Source organism: Stegastes partitus, unplaced genomic scaffold (assembly GCF_000690725.1).
Source record: "Stegastes partitus isolate 25-593 unplaced genomic scaffold, Stegastes_partitus-1.0.2 Scaffold71, whole genome shotgun sequence".
Classification (NCBI taxonomy): Eukaryota; Metazoa; Chordata; class Actinopteri; family Pomacentridae; genus Stegastes; species Stegastes partitus.
In genome coordinates, this window is record NW_007577802.1 from 783,589 (window position 1) to 803,696 (window position 20,108).

The 20,108-nt window shown below is 41.2% G+C and overlaps 1 protein-coding gene across 1 annotated transcript in view; it reads right to left on the minus strand.

The window, feature by feature from the left end:
- Positions 1 to 20,108, minus strand: part of kcnt1b (potassium sodium-activated channel subfamily T member 1b) — an 86,415-nt gene that overhangs the window by 32,268 nt on the left and 34,039 nt on the right. Inside the window, exons 3-7 of the mRNA XM_008276427.1 lie at positions 5,688 to 5,767; positions 3,398 to 3,503; positions 2,287 to 2,343; positions 2,139 to 2,187; positions 1,867 to 1,926 (exon numbers count right to left, since the gene is read on the minus strand). Of these exons, the coding sequence (XP_008274649.1) occupies positions 1,867 to 1,926; positions 2,139 to 2,187; positions 2,287 to 2,343; positions 3,398 to 3,503; positions 5,688 to 5,767 (352 nt within the window). The remainder of the gene's footprint in view (positions 1 to 1,866; positions 1,927 to 2,138; positions 2,188 to 2,286; positions 2,344 to 3,397; positions 3,504 to 5,687; positions 5,768 to 20,108) is intronic.

Genomic DNA, 20,108 nt, shown 5'->3' on the forward strand with positions numbered 1-20,108 from the left:
CTTTACAAGCTGTGTTTAACTGTATACGAAGGGAAAGAAATCCTTCTGCTTACCGTTGCTCATTAGCAGTAAAAAAAACAAAAAAACGCACACTTTCACTAACCTTTGCTATGTGTGCTAACTGGGGTTATTTCCATGAATACATAATGCAGACACCTTCACTTGCAATACACATATTGTATCCGTGTTTAGAGGATTAATGAAAGTCTCTCAAGTGCCCAAAATGTGTTTTCAATTTGTTAGGTTGGTTCCCTTCATCATGAAGGTATAACACTTGGTTTTAGTCTTGTTATGAGTGGGCAGTTTCAGTATCTGTAACTTTAAACGTCGCCGAGCGGATGCTGTCAAAACTCTGTTGAGGAAGAAGACTCTCTCCATGGTTGAAAAACAGCTGACTGGACAGCAGCTGACACAAGATGTGAAGGAGTGTGTGAGACCACTGTGAGATCATTTTGCATGTAGATACTGCCGAATTCACAGTGCAAGGGCCCGGTCTGACCTTACATCATAAGCACCCAGCAGGACTGAATTGATGCCTTATCTTGTCTGTAAAATAATGTAAATATATTTTCTGACTGAGTCACAGGTATTGTCTATTGAATCAAAATGTATGTCAATAATGTTGGGGGCGTGGCTTCTAGTGAACCTGCATTTAGGTGAGTGCATTGCACGCGTGCAGGGGCGCGCTGCGAAATGACGACACACGCCGACTTGGAGGCTTTCCCGGAGTTGCGTTGCTGTGGAGTATGGATTTTTTCGTGAGTTATCAGCTGTTGATGGCATCGGCCACCTGCTACGAGTACTGTGACGTGTTTAATTTGTTTGTGACCTTGCAGAGCCATGCAGGTGGTGGTGTAACTGTACCTATAAAGCCTGACGATCCATGAACTGATTACCGAACTTTAAGAACTCTTTTGAAAGCAGTGTCGTTGTTCTGCTGTTTTGTGTATAGGGATGCGCTCGAGCGTGAGGGGGGATATAATGTAAAGTGTTTAAAGTAAAAGGCTGTGCTTTGAACCAAAACGGATGTATGTGGTTGTCTGATTTTCACCCCTGCTCAGGTTAGATCCGCCCGCTACCTTACCATAGTGCGTTACTGTTGCCTCGGAAACTAATCGGTGAATTGTTACAACAGCACAACCATGATGTGTGGCTAGTTTGACAAAGATGTTGACTGTAGTCTTATTGTCATTATTTCATACTCATTACATTGTCTAACAACAGAAACAGATAAATATGTAAATGGGAACAGCGTATTATAGGTTCGGCTATATTAAAATGCAGTGTGTGTGAGCACAGAGAGTAGGAGGGAAGTCAACAGATCTAAACACTGGCCAAGCTGAGGATGCACTGAATGCAACTTGAGAGCCCAGCAACACAACTAGTCCTTGTTAACTGGTTTAAAATTGGTCTCAAAGTTTCCACTATCTCTAAATGTCCCTCAGCTTTATATTTTCCAGCTCTGACCTTTGGGTATACAATCAAAGCTTAGTGCCACATTAGCCACACAGCATGCTAACATAAAGGAGTTTCCTGAATTCTTCCTGGTTTGTAAAGCTGGGTGGCTAGCTGCACAATAAAAATAGATGGTCACCATATGGGACCTTTAAATGCATATAAACTTAGGACAGTAGTGAACCTTCTTGCTTACATGACTAGTTTCTGATACAGTATGCATGAGTTTTGAATTAGTATCGGCTCCCCGTGTGTCTGACAGCTGCTTTGGCACTGGCGCTTGGATTGGACACTGAAAGCTGCTGGCCCACGAGAGAGAACGAACAGGCAGAGTTGGACTCGGATCAAACAGCTGTAAGACACCAAAGTGGATAAAAGAGAGAAACAGCGCACTGTGAACCAGTCTCTTACCTTGTAGCTGAGATATGTGATAAGCATAGTCTCCAAGAAACTGATTAAGGCCACTGTCACCTGGAGCAGAGAGAAGAGAGAGAGATAAATGAAGCCTGCAATTGCAAACTCATCTCTTCTGGCTTCTGAGCCTTCACTGAGAAACGTCCTCTGCAATGCTCTTATTTAATAAATGGCTGCCGGTGTTTTTGGCTGGAATTATGCGCTGAGATTGGGTTCATGCAGTGGAATTTGATTTACGTGCACTTTCACTGAAATGTTATTACTCTCACCTGTATCGCCCAGACAGAATCCTTTCTGTGCACCCAGAAAATCAACTCCCTGTCAAAAACCAGAAAAAAAGTTTTCTCACACTTTAGTGCAACTCTACATAATTGTAACACAGACATCACTAATAAATTACATTTGAACTAAACATACCAGTTGATTCCTGTCGACTCTGCTGTATTATTCCAACTGCTGTTCCGGCATATTGCACTGTAGAAAAAACAGCAGCAAGGGAAACACAAAAAACAATGTGGAAGTGTGTGTGTGAGTGTGTGTGCATGAGTGGAAATGTGCCCACTGGGAAACATTTCCATCAGCTGGTATGTTGCCATAAAGAACAAACCCAATGCGCCTCTAAAAGCAGCTGGCACTGAGCACAATACAGACAATCCACAATTTCCAAATGACAGCACAGAAGGAGCAACTTAGCTTTCCTCGTTTTCATTCACTGTATTCAGGCGCACAAACACACACACAAAATAAACAAAATCACAATTGCTAAAAATAAATAAACAAGACAGCTCGATTCCCGGACAATGTTTTGTCATAAAACCGCCACAGCTGACCTACATGTTACGGTTACATTTTAGTTTTGAGAAGAAATGCTCGATCACAAGAATGCACGTATTCAAAAGTGCTGAAGGTAAAAATCCAAAGCATTTCAAATAAATAACTGAACCGTGCTCTCCTCATATCTTTCACATTTGTCATATTATTCACATGCCAATAGGAAAATATTTTGGGAAGAAATGTGGTGGCATGCGGCAAGTCATCTGGTTGGTTTGGAATTAAAAGAAAGAAAAAGACAGACAGCATTCTAAGCATAAGAAAAGACTTTTTCTAAAGCAAAAAATGCCGTTTATCATGTATTTGTTACTAAACAAGAAAAACCCTGACTTAGCAGAGCCTGTGGATAACTCATTTTGTGATACTGATTACCCAGGACAGCTGATGTTGAGCTGAGTGAACCCAAACCCAAAGAGAGCTAGACTAATCTAAACTTGCTGTGTGGTAAAAGTCCTAGGATGCTCTACATGTTTGGCTTTGTGCCAGTCGCTCATGTTTCTTAGCATGTAGCTGTTCAGATCTAACTATCCATAAAGTTTCTCTTCTTGTCTCCACAGGAAACGACCGTTTCTTAAACTGCTTTCTTTTATTTCCTTGACTAGCTTTCCTTTATTCCCTCCACAACAGGCGATACAGTCAAGAAATTATCCACAAATTAGCAAACAATTAAGTGCCAGCTGCTGAGTGCGACTCTCACCAGGAGGTGCGATTATATTCCCTCGGGTCATCCAGACTGACTCGCACTATGTAGAGGACACAGGTGAGAATCTTCAGTGAGAAGTTGAACAAGCGGATTCTCAGGCCTGCGGAGCAACAAGAGCAAACATTGGACTTGATTCAAAAACAGGTGTAGCTTAATTTAAGTGAGTTTGTTTGGATCTTTTATAGTATTCACAGGCTTACATTTAAAGCTCTGCAGTTTCTGTTCGGTCACACTTGTTTTGCACTGGTCGTTTAGGTGCATAAAACCCCCCCGAAGCATAACTAATGCAGCTCTATGCTGCAGTGGCACTGTGACAAATGATTTCCCATGACGTGTAAGTTTTAAATCCACCAAGAATAATACAAAAATAACACAGGCACTCTTGTGTGCCTCAAATGTCTCAGAGGACCACAAAGCAAGATAAACAACTGGTGGGCTTGAACAGAAAAAGCCAACAAGCATAAGAATGTTTATGGAGTCACTGAGTTCTCTTTAAATAAGCACAGATGTACACAAAATTTAAACCACCAACAGGAGACGTGATTGACTTTCATCATGCTGTTGTAATGGCACCTGTCAAGAGGTGGAATATGTTAGGCAGCAAGGGAACAGTCAGTTCTGGAAGTTGATGTGTTGAAAGCAGACAAAATAGGCAGCGTTAATAGGTCAGAGAATTTCTGAAACGGACGACTTTATGGAGTGTTATGCTGATATGTAGCGGTTAGTTCCTACTAAAGGTGGTCTAAGAAAGAACGACTGGTAACTGGCAACAAGGTCATTGGTGCTCAAGGTTCACTGATGTGCATGAGGAGTGACGACTGACCCATCCCACAGAAACTACTGTCGCACAAACTGTGGAGAAGCCTAAACACTGGATATGATAGAAAGCTGTCAGAACACAGTGTACTGCAGCTTGCTACAGACTGATCAGACTGAACATGCTGTCAGCGCCTATAATGGACACGTGAACGTCAGAACTGGAACATGCAGCTATGGAAGGTGACCTGGTCTGATGAGTCACGTTTTCTTTAACATCATGCGGACGGCTGCGAGGCCTGTGTGTTGTTTATCTGGGGAAGAGACGGCAGCAGGATGCACTATGGGAAAAGGACAGGCAGCAGAGGAAGTGTGAAGCTCTGGGCAATGTTCTGCTGGGAAGCCTTGGGTCCTGGCATTCATGTGGATGATACTTTGACACATAGCACCAACCTAAACATTGCTGCAAACCATGTTCATCCCGTCCCGGTTATTGCTTCATTGCACTGTTTGTTTTCAGCAGGATAACACTCCCAGCCACACTGCAATGATTACTTAGAAATGCTCTGAGGATCATGACAAACAGTTCAAGGTGTTGACTTGTGTCTTGATGTTTGATACCACGGGAATCCTTTAGACGTCCTGGGGCCTTGATGGGTCAGAGCTATTTTGTGGACACAGGGGGAATCTACATGATACTAAACATGTGGTTTTAATTTTGTGGCTGATCATTGTATAACGGCAAGCACAGAGCCAGCCTGCACCACCAAATATGCATAACAACAGAAACTTGGCTGCAGATCTGCTTGTCAGCCAGCGGGTGGTGCTAGCTGTATTATCCATTTACAATCAACTTCACCAGCCACTTAATCTCCGCTGACACGACCTCTTCAGATGAAGTCTGCATCGATGTTAAATTAATTTGGAACTGGACAAACAAACAACAAATAGAGCAACAGACCCCTGCAGCCAAGTGCAACATTTTCATTACACTCTGCTGTTTTATGTCAAAGACTAATAGCTTAGTGACGACGACAAGTTGAGGGACAGACAGCAGAGCCATGTCATTATTGAGGATGTGTTAATGACATGTTCTGCCGGAGACCAGAGAGCTCCCGTTGAGTACATTTTTACAACTAGATGCAAATGAACGGCTTTCAGACTCGATGCACCAAATCGCTGAGCAGCACTGATGTGATTTCAGAGATGGTGTGGCATTGCCAGTCCCATCGCCTAATAGGAAAAAACACTGCAGCTCTGCTTTGTCTCCCAGCAAATGAGCCAAAATCTTCTGTCCATGCTGTGCACAACCAGACACATAGATAATTACAATGAGGCAGCTAATGTAATAATGAAAACCCCCAAATGACACAGAAATTGGATATGCGTCATCGCTGACTGCAATTTCCTATATTATCCTTTCACTTGTTCATTTAGCTCAGAGCACATCTAGCAGCAGCGGGCCGCTTGTCATTTTCACAATATGAGGAGAAGGGAGTGGTTGATGCTCCCCGTCAGCTGTACTTACTTGACCTTTGGTTTTTGATGAAGAAAAGCTTCAGCCTCTCCTTGAAGGTGTTTTCGTTCACATAGAACTCTACCTGCACCCTGTAGGAAAAGTGATAAAGTCTGTAAATATAGACAGGTGAAGGCACGTAAACACTTTGGTGAACATACAGAGCAACCCGCCACCACATACACACACAAATTCATAGCACGTTGAGAAGAAAGCCAGCGAATTTCAAGTGACCAGACAGCCTATAGTGGTAATATATAGGCTCAAGTGTGAGACACAGCAGCGCATTTGCAATTCTAAATATTTCCTAGAGTGAGCTGCAGTCTCACAGTAAATGTGACATGTGACAGTGGTTGTGTTCCAGGAGATGTCATGCTCATGTTTGCATTCAGGGCGGTTGTTAGGGGGGCAGTACAACACCAGAGTTTAAGAAATGACACTGAATTTACATTTTTCCAGTACCTCAGTGTGAGAAATACTAGCATGCTAGTTTATAAATCCTCTGTCAGCAAGATATGTTAATATTCCAAGTGCTTCAGGGTTTATAACATGGTCTTAAAACTGCCATAAAATCAGCCATAAAGGAACTTGGCTTTGACCACATTGTAAAATTAGTCAAGATATGATTCACACCAGAAAAATTCCCTATCAGTGAAGAAGAAAATAAGACTTCCATCCATCCATCAGTTATACCAGCTTTATCCATTGGAGGTCACTGGGGGCTGGAGCTGATGCCAGCTGACACTGAGCGAGACGGGCTGGATACATCCTGCACATTCAGTGCATCACAGGGGTAACGCAAAGAGACACACAACCATGCACACTCACATTCACACTGACGGCCAAATTAGAATGACTAATTAACCTTCCATGGATGTCTTTGGACTGCGGGAGGAAACCAGAGTAACCACAGCAACCAGAGAAAAAAAACACGCAAACTCCACACAGGAAGGTTTTAAACTAGCAGGTTCAAACCCAGGACCTTCTTGCTGTGAGGCGACAAACTGCTGCACTACCATGCAGCTCCAAAACAGGACACAAACTCTGCAATACAGTTTGACAATCAATGCAAAGGATACATTTTAAAGTTGGACATCCAGTATTAGCACATCCTGTTATCGAACAGCTTGTCTTTGTCACGGCACAACCAGCCATGAACCTTTTTTTTTCTTTCCCAATTTGTGCAATCCCCACGATTACATTTGTTGAAAGTTTCCAGTAAGAAAGTGCAACAAAATGTGTGCATTGTGCAAATCTAGATCAGGAAAAAGCTGTACAGGACTCTCTTTCCACCAATTCCGTCCGTCATTATGTACGTTTTCCTTTTACAGTGCAACAACACTAACCACAAAAGCACAAGATCTGGAATTTGAATGCACAATAATGGCACTTGTTCAATAACGCAGATTGCCACATAAATACGGACATATTTTGTCATACGACTTCCTCCTAATGGTGCACTTGTTGTGATGCATATGCATGATGTATTGTCATGACACGCACTGAGAAATGAATCCAAATTGATACATTTGTGCACGGAAGAGGCAAAAGGAGGATTTAGCCATTTCCATTTGCTCTCAATATTTTATGTACACACCCACATGATGTGAACTATAGTTTTCAGTGTGTACAACGATCTCTATCAATTTTTGTGCAAACATAATGGACTTTAATGGGCTTGACCAAACATTCACTTAAGCGCGAACGATGACGTAGCTCAGAACTGTGGGTAGGTTAGATGAACGCAGGTAATGAGGCAGATTTATTGTCAGCTTCTGAAATGTAGAGAGCTTGTTGTCACTAATGAGCATGACGGGGAGGTAATAATGGTGTTGCGGTCACAGCACGGAACCTTACAGTCTTCTGGCTTGTCTGACAAGATGAATGCAGGGTGCAAAAAGACAGGGGAGGAGAGAAGAGAGCAGAAGGGCAATTACAGCAGCCGTCTCCTCAGAGAGGCATGTAGATAGAGAGTGTAGGTGGAGGAAAGAACATGGGAGAGATAGGAGCAATCTTCTACATATTCCCCCCTCTCTGCCTCTTACGGCTTTATTGCCATAGAGACAGCTTCTAGGGCAGGCAATTTTCACTCACGTGTCTGCGTGTTATGTTTTCCCATCACGAGGAATTAGGCGGAGCTACACACAAACACAAGGACACGTTATTGTGTATAGGATCATCCCACAAACCCCCATTGCCAAAACTCCATCTTGCCGAAACCCTTATCAACCTAGTGCACTGACTGCTCTATCCGAAGAAGCAGTAAAAGACTGTCATAAAGACTAATGATGGCCACACAGGCTTCATGTTTACCCAGCTTGCCTACAGGTACATGCAATTACACTTCATAAAGGAAACGTAAACACAGCAAAACCTGAAATATGACTCCAAATTAAACTCAGCGGTACAGCTCCTCTCATTGTGTTGTTTGGTTCAGCACTGGCTCGGTAATACTGAGCAAGGATGAGTCCGATGTGTGTCTGTGTGAGGAAAGGGGTTATGTTAACCGTGGGATCCCATGCCCCCTCTTCGAATTATAATTTAATGCTAGAGTCTCTCTGTTTATCTGAATGCAGGGTGGGACACCTGCAGTGCAGTCTGTTAGCAGAGACATTTTCTTCTCAGTCATAATGGCTCTGCAGTCATCACATTTAGTTAAAAAAAACAACAAAAAACAATGTGAGGTTGAGATATTTAGCTCAGTTTGAGGATGTTTTCATCTATGCTTGGTGAACCATGAAGTGCTGCACCTGCAGCATTTTTGGCTAACTTCTTTATCAGTTTAGTGACGTAAGACTCCCTTTTTTGTAATTTCTTTTTCAAAACGAAAGCAGCAAATCTATCAGCTTTTGAGCAGATATAAACACCTCTTCCCTGCATTGTTTCAATTCAAAATATTTAAGCTTTATATTTTCAAAAATACACAGTAAAATGTCTTTGCAGAAATATCTCTCCACATTTACTAGATGGATTAGAACAACGCTTTGTCCAGTTCAGGTGTTTCATGGGTAGAACTTTAGCAGTCCCTTGACTTTTCCTCTGGTTTTCCACCAGGTTCACATTTGTGTTTTGAGTTCAGTGCCTCAACAATTACAATAGAATAGAATACATTTTTTTTATTGCTATATGCACAGGTACATTATAGTGCAGGCACATCGGAATTCTTGTATGTATTCATGAGTAAGCTTTATATACAGGAAAAAGAAATAAAATAAAAAATAAAATGGAATAAAATTAAGAAAGGTAAGAGCAACTGCAATAAAGATACAAATATACATCATAAAAATAAAGTAGGTACACAAAATAAAATAAATACGCAAAAATAAAATAAGTGCATATTATTAAAAAAAAAGTCTAAAATTATTGAATGGATTGACATGAATTCTGATATGCATGTTCAGATTCACCTAAAAGTGTACTGTAATGACTTTGGCAATTACTGCCTTTTCATTTAGATAGAAGTTTGTTGTATACTTTATAACCAAACGCTTGTAAAACTAATAGCATTCCCATCAACCTTGGTGCTTAGTGGTTATTTATAACCTCATTGGTTAACCTACAATAGTTAATGTGATAAACACTATACATGCTCACAATAGCATAACTTTGTCTTTGTCACTGTGAGCATGTTAGCATTTGGCACAGACCAACAGTGAATGCGAGTTTAACCTCACAGAGCCCCAAGCAGACTGGAGAAGATGTCTCACTGTCAAACATTTGGACCAGTCTAAGTGTTTTTGGAACTTAAGCAAAGTTGAGCCATACTTCACTTCTCATTAGTAGTATAAATGTAGACATAACTAACAAGCACTTGAACATAGACAATCACAAAAGTCACTGTCTGGCACTTTGCCAAATTTTCCTCAGACTGATGCTACAAATAACACTTCCTCTACATCAGACAGCTGACAGTCTCTGAAGAACGACAGCACGACCTCTCAAGTTCTTAAACTCTTTTCTTTGGAAGGTATGTTAACTTCTTTAACAACTAACTCAAACAACTGTGTCTTTATGAATGTGATTTTGTACACGGACACATTATAATGTTGAAACAGGAGAAGAACAAACAGAAACCAGCGCTGAAAAGTTAGAAACATTTTCCCATCAGTGTCCTTGTTCTGGTTGTTGGTGTATCAAAGATTTCACTTCAGTTAAAGTGAGGCATCCGGATTTGGGATTGACTGATTCTGGGTTTTCAGGGTTGATACCCATGCCCGTTATTGGTAATCAAGAAAGATCCATAACCAATTTTTGAACCTGTATACATTAAATGTCATGTCTTAACAGCTTGTGACAGCACGGAGTCATTCATAACTAGGGGTTTTCATTAATGAGGGCAACTATATAACTGAATATGTAAAATAGAAACAGGAGTGATTAAAGTAGGACGCTCTCCTCTCTTTATGTTGGATCGACTGAGACTGATCAATTTGTCTGCTGTTCTTCTCTATTTTCTTAGTCTTTCATTGTTCTCACGCTTTAATTGCCCATTAAGGTCCAGATCTTAGCATCATTAATTATTGTTTTCCAGACTCTGTTTCAGGTTAATCCGTTGCTGCCTTCTAACCTAGCCGCTACCTGCTAGCATAGCGTTAGCTGCTGTGAGAGGAGCCGATGTCCTGCTTTGTATTTTGTTTTTTTTTTTGTTGTTGTACGTGTTTTTTTTATCTCTGCTCGTGAGACATTCCTGAGACCACAGGGTGACGACAGACAGAAATCGACAGCTGCATCAGATCCATAACCGGGAAAATGTCAACTATCGGCCAAGATAATTGGCCAGGCTAAAGGTAATCCTTTACAAATAAAAATAAAAGAAAATAATAATAATTCAACATAACTCAAACCTCCACTTACAAGCCACACATGAACCTGTGTTTGTTTGTGGACAGCAAGATATATATCCCATATATCCGATATGTCCGCTTGTGAGACATTCCTGAGACCACAGAGGGACGACCATCAGAGATTAGCAGCTGCATCAGACCTGACAACCAGTAAAATGCCAAATATCAGCAAAGATAATTAACCAGAGGGCTGTACTACGAAGCAAGATTAGTGGGTTAGCGCGGTATATTGAGCCTAAAGTCAGAGTTTTCAGTGGCTCTCTTTTTACCTGGCTAGATCTCCATGGTAACTGATGCTGTGGAGCTAACCTGGTCGGGAGCAGGTTATGTTCAGAGTTTAGATCGGTTCAGTTTTTAAATCGGCTGGAAAGAGCGTCTCACTTTAACCAAATTGTTTCCTGACTATTATTTATGAGCGATATAGATTCTCAGTTGACGGAATATGTTTTATCTGCAAACATGCTGATATCACTGAATGAAGCTGTGTAGTTACAGTATCGCACACTGTAAACATCACGTTGTCATGGGAACTAGACATGTATTTAATTACCGATGCAGAAATCACATAAATTTGTTTTTATGTTTGGCTCTGATTTGCTGTCAAGTTCGTCAACTTGTGGTGTAAAGATTCACCGACACGAACCGGAAATCGATTTTAACTTTAACGATATCAATACATCAGTTGGCGGGGCTCTGGACCGATCTCCTGTGGAGCACTTGATATCTGGTTGTAAAGGTATGAATCAGTTAATTGGAGCTCCGATACTAAACATGGCCGCTCCAGACTTCCGCTGTGACAAGAGTAATGTTCGCTTAACGTGTTTGCAGGCAACAACAACACAACAGCATGGCCGACAGCACCGGTGTTACAGGTTAACTGGAGATGCTTGCTGTATTTACGCTCCAGATGTTCCGTTTGCAGAAACATCCCGACCAGCCCCGCGCGCGTGTGAAGATAAAGATACCACACGAAGAAGAATTCACTGAAAAACGTAAACATCACACATTTATAAAATCTATATCCATGTCAATATCAACTACAGACAGCAAAACGAAACATGCTGGCCAAAATAAAAAAAACATGTTTTTCAAGTTCGGTGAGAGGATTCGACACTATGTAGTCCAGTGGTAAAAAAAACGAGTTCAGCATTTTACTCATTGTGCCCCCGATCAGCTCGATTAGGATCCCTTTTCATTCCTATAGATTTTTTCCATTCTGTCAGGTGTTTATAGGGTTCCAGACTGCAACCAATCTGGTCGCTTTGATAAAGAGTGTCACAACGGTCGCATTTGTGCAAGGGCATGATGATCATGAAGCTGTTTTGGTGTCGCTGTAACCGGCACAGACCGCTACCGTGTTAACCACAGTGGTGGAAAGCAGCACTTTTACAACTTCAGTGGACTGTCATATTAACACTTAAAAATGAGGTCTTCTTGTGAAATGCATTCGCTGTTTTCTATGTGGGTGCGTTCCACATTGCAAAAAAACCCACAAAAAAACCCTGTTTCAGCTCTGACAAATCTGACACAAAATGCCCCAGTTTAACTATCGTCTAAGTATTTTTCGGTCACACCTGTCTGAGAACACCATGTCCACTAAGCAGCTACCACAGCCAATGTGGGGCGTTTAGGGAACATCTGTAAATTGTAGTGTCTATCGATAAGCAAATTCAACAAGTCATGTGTTTTTGCCTGTGACAAAGTGGGGGGCGTGACCAAATAAGAAAGTTGGTCGCACCAGTGCTACCAGCGAAAAAAGTTAGTCTGGAGCCCTGGTTTAACATCTGGTGATTATTCAGGAAACACGCCCATATCAACTGGTGATAGTCACAACTTAACACAGACACACGCTGCCTGTTTAATACACAAAACATATTGTCTGACCAAGCAAAACACACACCATAGAAGCATGTTGTGTGGTTCGTTAATCTGTGCATTCAGTGTCAGAGATACAGAGCAGAAGCTTTAGCTTAACTCGGGTTTGTTCACTGAAACACACACACAGCAGCCAGACACCCACCAGAACAACACGCAGCAGAACATCAGTTTGGTTTGACAAAATGCATCAGAACAAACTGAGGCCACGTTGAATGTTTTCAGTATGCAAAGTTTATGGATTGCAATATACTGAACCGATTAACGTTAATATTTTCTCATATTTAATACAGCAACAGTCTGTCTTGTCTGTGTGTATTCGAAAAATAAACACAATGACATTGTTCTGACCCGATACATTTCTCTTTAATTTTTTTCACCACACAAATAGATTCAAGCTGCATCGCATCGAATTGCATTGTAATGTATTAAAATGTACCACTGGTGCATCGTAACCCATGTATCTAGATTCATATGGGATCGCCTCTTAAGGTAGAGATGCACACCCCTACCGTTCACACTGCTGGTACTGCAGCTGATAAAACACAGAAAATGGATTATCCTCCTGGTATTTATTACAGAGAATATTCAATTAACATTAATTTCGCTTTGATTTGGCAAAAATTTAAAGTAATATCCCGCATTATGGCACAGTGTCAGACCTAAAAGCACTTCAATACAGGATCCTGTTTAAATATATTAAGTTGGGGTGCTGCTATAGCTCACCTGTTTGAGCTGGCGTCCCATGTGCAAGGCTACAGTCCTGATGTGGAGGTCATGAGTTCGAATCCCGCTCATGACCCTTTCCCACACATCCTTCCCCCATTCTTCTCCCCTACTTTCCTGTCTCTCTCTCACTGCACTATCCAATAAAGGCCAAAAAAATATTTTTAAAAATATATATTTTAAGTTTAAAGTTTAACTTTAACGTGTAGCTGTCAGTTGGAAATAAGCGGCTGTATCGGTAAAACATTAACACGTTTACCAGTTTTCTACCAGCATTTCTGTCTTGTATCATTTGGGTGCGACGACAACATCAATCCAGACTGGGCTCCGACAATGAAATTAGGACAGGATAAGATCAAGAGGGACACTGATCTGGCGGTTTCTAGAAGTAAAAGGAAAACTGAAAGATCTGCCAAGAAAGCCCGATTAGAAGCTGCTTTGGCAAGTGTAGAGAATACACAAGAACAGCATGGGTCAGCATTGCCAGGTAATATTAGCGCTACAACTACAGTAAAAAAAAAGAAGTAACTCAAAATAACTGTTACAGGGCTCAAGACTGCGACCTTCTTTCCAGGCGTGGGAGTTGAAATTTCAACCGGTTGAATTTGTGCGAGTGTAAGCGTCCATCGATAAGAAAATGTTCAGCAAGTGACAATATTAAAAGGCTTAAGACAAAAATCTCCATCCCTGCAGCAACTGAATCTGCCAAGGAGAGTCTGGACAAATGGTCCACAGAGGCTTTGGATGTCTCAGAAGAGACTCAGGGTGTTTCCTCTCTAACCAGCAACACTCCAGAGTCTGAGCATGTCACTTCTGACATCCTATATTTACTCTCAACGTTGTGCTTCTGTGCATTGTCTCCTCATTCGCTTCATTCCCGCAGAGGATTTTGTAAAGACATCACACGCTCGGTTTGAAGCAGAAATCCATAACTTCTTTCTTGTATTTCTGCCTGACATTGTGATTCCCTCCTTGGAGTGACGGCAGTGTTGAAGTAGCACACAGAGATACTCCATTGACATAATGCATTCCCTCATCCTTTGACCTAACTTTAGCCATCACAACTGGATGTCTAACCCCAACACAGCCCTAAATGTAATCCTAAAACCAAGTCTTAACCCTGAAAAAGCAGCCAAACTGTCCCTGTAGCGACAGAAGGTCTGTATGGGTTGGTGTGCTGTTATCTTACAGTCCCCACTTGGATATAAAAACACAAACACACACAAATACATGCACTGTACACCGCAACCACTGCCAGCGACAAGATAACAATTTCATACACCCCTGCTCGACACAACGAGCGACTGTAACTGCTGTGGAGTCTGTAAATAAACATCAAACAGCTTGTTGACCTCGGGATAATCACACAGACAGAACAGAACTGTTCAAAGCCCTGTGTACATCCTTGTGGTGGGAAAAAAAAAAAAAAAATTGTCAAACTGCCAGCAGATGCTCTGTGCCATATGGAATATTCGTCAGGGTGCCGCAGGATCAAGCACAGGTGAGCAGCACTATCGGTTAACCTAGTGGAGCATCACCTGGGGTTGTGATGATCATGAGATCTCTCGGAGGAGGCTACAACACATGTCAAACCATGCGGTGGTGGCAGCAGCAGAATCAATCTAAGCTCCTCGTGCTTAAGTCTCCATTGATTAAATTCCTGCAACTCATTTCCACGTATCAAAATTACACACTTCTGTTTTTTCTCCATGAAAAAATTCCTTCATGTCTTGAAATGGCTGAGATGTATGAATGCATGAGGTACCCACCTCTTTCCCCACATATTCCTATACACTTACTGCAGCTCGAGCACACCAGCTCACCTACAGCTCTGCTCAAAAACTGTAAAACTGTGGCATGTTGTTATATTGAAGTAATCCAGCCATAGCTGGTTGAACTGGAAATCAACTTGGGAGGACAAAAATGACACAAAAAGACCCACATCCAAAGTTGGCAGGATTGGATTTTCTTAGTTTGTTGCCTAAGAAAGTTTGAATCCCTGTTTATGACACGGTCACAGTACACTGCAGCTTCAAGATAGAAATGATCAGCCATGGTGTTCACTGATTATTTTGCTCATGATACATCTTGCACCATATTAAAATAAAAAAACACATGAGCATTGTAACGAGGTAAAAAACTTAATTGTCACCAGAAGCGGCTCTTACATAACTACATTTCCAGAAGAGCTGGCATAGCAACAAATGGTTTACCTATCAGCTCTGTTATCTCGGACCAATCAGGTGACTTGAGTCAAATGGCCCACTGCATCCAGGTTTACGATCAGATACAGGCCTCGGGGCACAGAATCAGAACACAGACCAACGATAATGCATCCTGTCTTGTAAACAGTTGCAGTTTTTCACATCACAAGCCCAAATACAGTTTTACATTTTCCGATCGCAGCTTTGCTCCATCACACCTCTGACAAAGCAAACGGTTGAAAATAGAACGTTTCCCCATGCACCGCCCTCTGAAGTGTGCCCGATATAAAAGCTGCAAGGATTCTAAAAATATTACACTTGGATATGAATGCTCAAAAAGCAGTGGCTTCTTTGGTTTTCTCTGCTGCTGTTCCTCTGAGCGGCATCTCAAACTGCCCATGCAGAGGGTACTAGTGCAAAAAATAGTTGAATTTGCTTCGGGTCAGACATAGGCTATGATAATTGTGAAGGTGCCTTGTCAAAATGGAAATGAATCCTGGATCCCCAAGAGGAAAGTGTAAGATACTGTGTCATAATCAGCTAGAGGGGAGGCCAATCACCTTAATTGGAGTACAGTAGCCTGTGGACTGACAAGGCCAACATGTAAGAGCAGAAATGGGTCATTTCTGGTCTCTACAGCATCACTATGTAAGCTGCTGCTGCTGCTGCTGCTGCTGCTGCTGTGCGTGGGAGGTGCGTTAGAGGGTCTTAGCTACCCTGCATGATTCAAGGACCCAGATTACCCTTGATCATTGTGTTCCGAAACATTCTGGGTGAGTATGAATATGTGCAGTGCAGCAGAATTTACTGTAGTTCAGCCTTGAATGAGCGTCTGAAATTAAAAGCAGTTGACATATGTCTTTCAAGGTCTGTCAAGGAGCTTTGACACAAATGTGCAGTTATAATAAGAGTGCTGCTCGCTTTATCGCTGACTATACGGTTTTTTAAAAAAAAACAGTCAACCTCCCTGTTGACTGAAGTGAAGATTTCAAGAGCGGTGCAGCTAATGTGCTGAATAGACAGGCTGGTTTAAATGAAAAAAAAAAAAAGGAGGCTTTGCAAAAATATGAATGTGATGTAGTTTGTGTCCTTAAGAAGAGAGCAGCTTAACTGTGAAATGTTCCACCACTGCTCAATTGACTTTACTTTTTATGATTATTTTATGACTATTAAGAAAACTAATCCTTTCTTTTTCCCTTTGAAAAACAGTGAAGTGCATACACTTCAGAGGCAGGTTAATATTAATATTATATGCCATTTGAAGAAATTTCTGTCATGCAGTGCCACATAAAGCATCCAATACCAAAGTGTTACAGCAAAAAAAAATATCTTTAAATACTTTCTTCATTGTAAAGTATAATCCAGCTTGTGATGTTCAGTGCATTTCAATACTTGTTAATAAAAATAAAAATTAAAAAAAACCTGCAACTTACCTAACACCGCTATCCAGGTGTGCCTCAGTATCAACCTCCTCCATTTTGAGAAGAACAAGCTGAGGCAGTTTAGGTGTCTGCTAAGAAAGCCCTTCTACAAACCTTGAACACCTTCATGAATTTTTGTTTGTCTAACATGCAAAAACACTCATGATGCTTGATTCTCACGAGCTGAAACCTAAAGTTGATTCTCCTGAGCAAGCAGAAAAATACCAAAAACTGAAACCTCACATTTCCTGCATTGTGATAAGAGATCAACCGTTTCTGTTTCTACAGGAAGTACCTCAGTGTTTTGCCAGATGCTGAGCGATTTTCTTTGCAACAACATTGGTCAATAGTAGCTGTTTTGCAGTGCTTGTGATCTTTATTTTCTTGAACATGTTGAGAAGCAGGGAATTTAAAGACTGATGCAGTGAAATAAAGAGGATTCCCTTTTTTTTGTACAGGATTCACATAGAGTTTCATGTAATATGCTGTCAGCCTCATATTCTACTTCATCACAAAAGAGGATAAGACTGATGAAGGGAACACGTGCATGTTAACACCGTCTTAGTGCACAACACTCAGCACATCCCCAAGGACCACAAGCCAATTTCCAGCAACCCAACAAACACTCAACTCCAGCGACAACCACAGCTAAGTGATGAAACCTCTGCAGCAGTTCTGCAACTAACATGCAGAATTTCCAGCATGAACTGACAGAATGCAGGTTAAAAAAAAAAACAACAAAAAAACCATCAGTGTTTCATAAGGTCCAAACTTTCCTCTCAAAATATAATCTGATGATCATTTTAGAGAAAGGAAAGAGTGTCTTCACAGTTGATTTCACTTCTTCTAATGCATGTCTTGGCAGCAGTTCTGAAGATAAATGTTTTATTAACGATACAGCAGAGATTCAAGAGGCGTGTTTTGGGGAAAGTCTGCCTGGCTTACAGGTGTCTCAGCCTATCACAGTCAGCCATAACTGTTTCCTGCTCGTCAACTGTAAGCTTAATGCTCAATAGGGATTTTGTGGCTGCTGAAAAAAAGGCTACAATCACTGCAAGCCATAAACCCAAAGCAACACTTGCATGGTTTCAGATGATGACACCTTATTTTAAAGGTCATATATTGTGTCTCTTTCCAGCAAATTAATGAAAGTGCGCATGTGGGAGGTTAATTCAAATGAGAGTGCAAAGTCAGTTGTTCGTATTTTTTTTAGGGGGAAAACTGGTTCCAGACTTGACTGATCTGATAGCAGAACTATTTCTGTTTCTAGTGTCAATATACTGCCACTTTAGTGATTGTATTAATAAAAAACGACATACTCAGAGTAGATACACAGCAATAACAGAATGAAAACAAATGTAAATACACCATTATCATAATAATTAATCAGTCCCTGTTGAGTAGATGCGTCTAAATCGTCATTTAAAAAACATGCTAATTGTGTGTGTGGAGTGTTTGTGAAGTGGTGATGTAAATTAATTTGTGTGCATTGCTCTATTAATTTGAAAAAGCACCTCATGTCAGTTTCAATTGAATTCAGTTTTATTATATAGTGCCAATTTACAACACAAGTGATCTCGGGGCACTTCATTAAATAAGGTCTATACCTTACAGTATTACACTTTTGAGAGAAATCCAAGTAATCCCATGATTCCCTTTCAGGGAGCATTTGGCAACAGCGTCCACAGCTGCTTTGTATAGTGTGAAAAATTTCCTTTAGTTTAATTAAATTCCTGTAGCCATCTGTCAAGCCATGATAAGCCAAGATAACAGGACACATGTTGATAAATTTGAGTTTACCTTTATTAAGCCAAGTGCAAATGGCACCAGGCTGCTACAAAACATATCCATTTATACGGCACGCATCAGATTGGCCTGTCATGACTCGATATTTTTGCAGTTTATGTGAAAGATGTTTGATGACAGTGGTTCATCAATCCTGTGTGCCATCACCTCCTTTCCAGCTTTCTTTTCGGCAAAAGTAGCATCACATGCATTCATTTTCAAATGGGTTGAATGCAAATGCTGTTGTGTCACATTTGATGGTACGATGTGACCGTTTAAGAAGTAAGAAACAGTTGAAATGAAACTGAAGTAACTCAGATTGATGCTTTGATCTAAACAAATCCATCAACATACATATATATTCTCCATTTCTGCTATGCCAAGTTCAAAAAAAGCCAAAACCATCTGCCTCTCACTGCAGATTTGAGGTGAACATTCAGGTTGTGCTGCTTTGCACCATTCAGACAATCATTTATTTCCTGAAAAAGCCTTTTTTCCAGTTGTTCAGCGGTTGTTATGATGTGCCACTGTGATCGGTGTCGCTACTTCACAGCTATGAGATCAGTGATATGATTTACCAAAATAGCAGGTGCGCTCAGAGATGCCCACACAAGTCTGTACGCTCCAGATCTACCACTGTGCACTTGTTATGTACAAATACTCATTACTACACAGCCGAGCACCACAACTCAGCCATATAAACAAAACCTGAAACAAGATCTTTAAAAATTCATTTCACAAATGACACATACATCCAGTTTTTTGTTGTTTTTTAAAACTAGAAACTAATGTTGGTTGACAGCTTTCATCGGCATGTCTCAACAGCTCGAGTATCGCGGAGGATTAGCCATTTCCCAAAAGTGAATGCAGCAAAGATCTGCAATCCAATTATCAGACCAGCTGATGCTGTGGTATAAACGTTTTCATGATCATTGACTCGGCAGCATGCACAGTATGCAGTAAGTACAGCACAAACGTTTTACATGTTGATGTTATCAGCACCTATTGCACCAGGGTGTAGTTTCGCTACAGTTTCTTTCATCTCTGCTCACATGACTTAATGTTTCAAGCCCAGATCTCACATCGACAATACTGAAGGGGTGAAGACTGACGTGCACATTCAGTTGACAGATAATACACCAGGAGTCAGTTCATAAAACACTCAAGCTTCCTTTTCACCATTTACTGTGGCATGATCAATGTGACGAAAATATTGACAAGAGGATAGATGTCTTTGCCGCAACAACTGTTGAAAAGGTAGCCAAAAAAAATTACTTTTCTGCATCATTAGAACAACAATCCATCCAGGTAATGAAGAATAACTGTCAAAACACGGTCATGGCATTCTGTCCACATATGGCGTATGCAAAATCTAAAGTGAACGGTGCTCTACAAGTGCTCTCAGAAATGCTACAATCAGTGGTGGTGCCACTGCAGACACAATTCATGCCATGCAAGCATGATGCTGCCAAGGACTTACTGGGCATTGGTTGAGTCCATACTGTACTCCTCCTGATACCTGGACGCAGCACACACGAACACAGATAGGCACAGGTTAGGACAGAGCGGGGTCGAGAA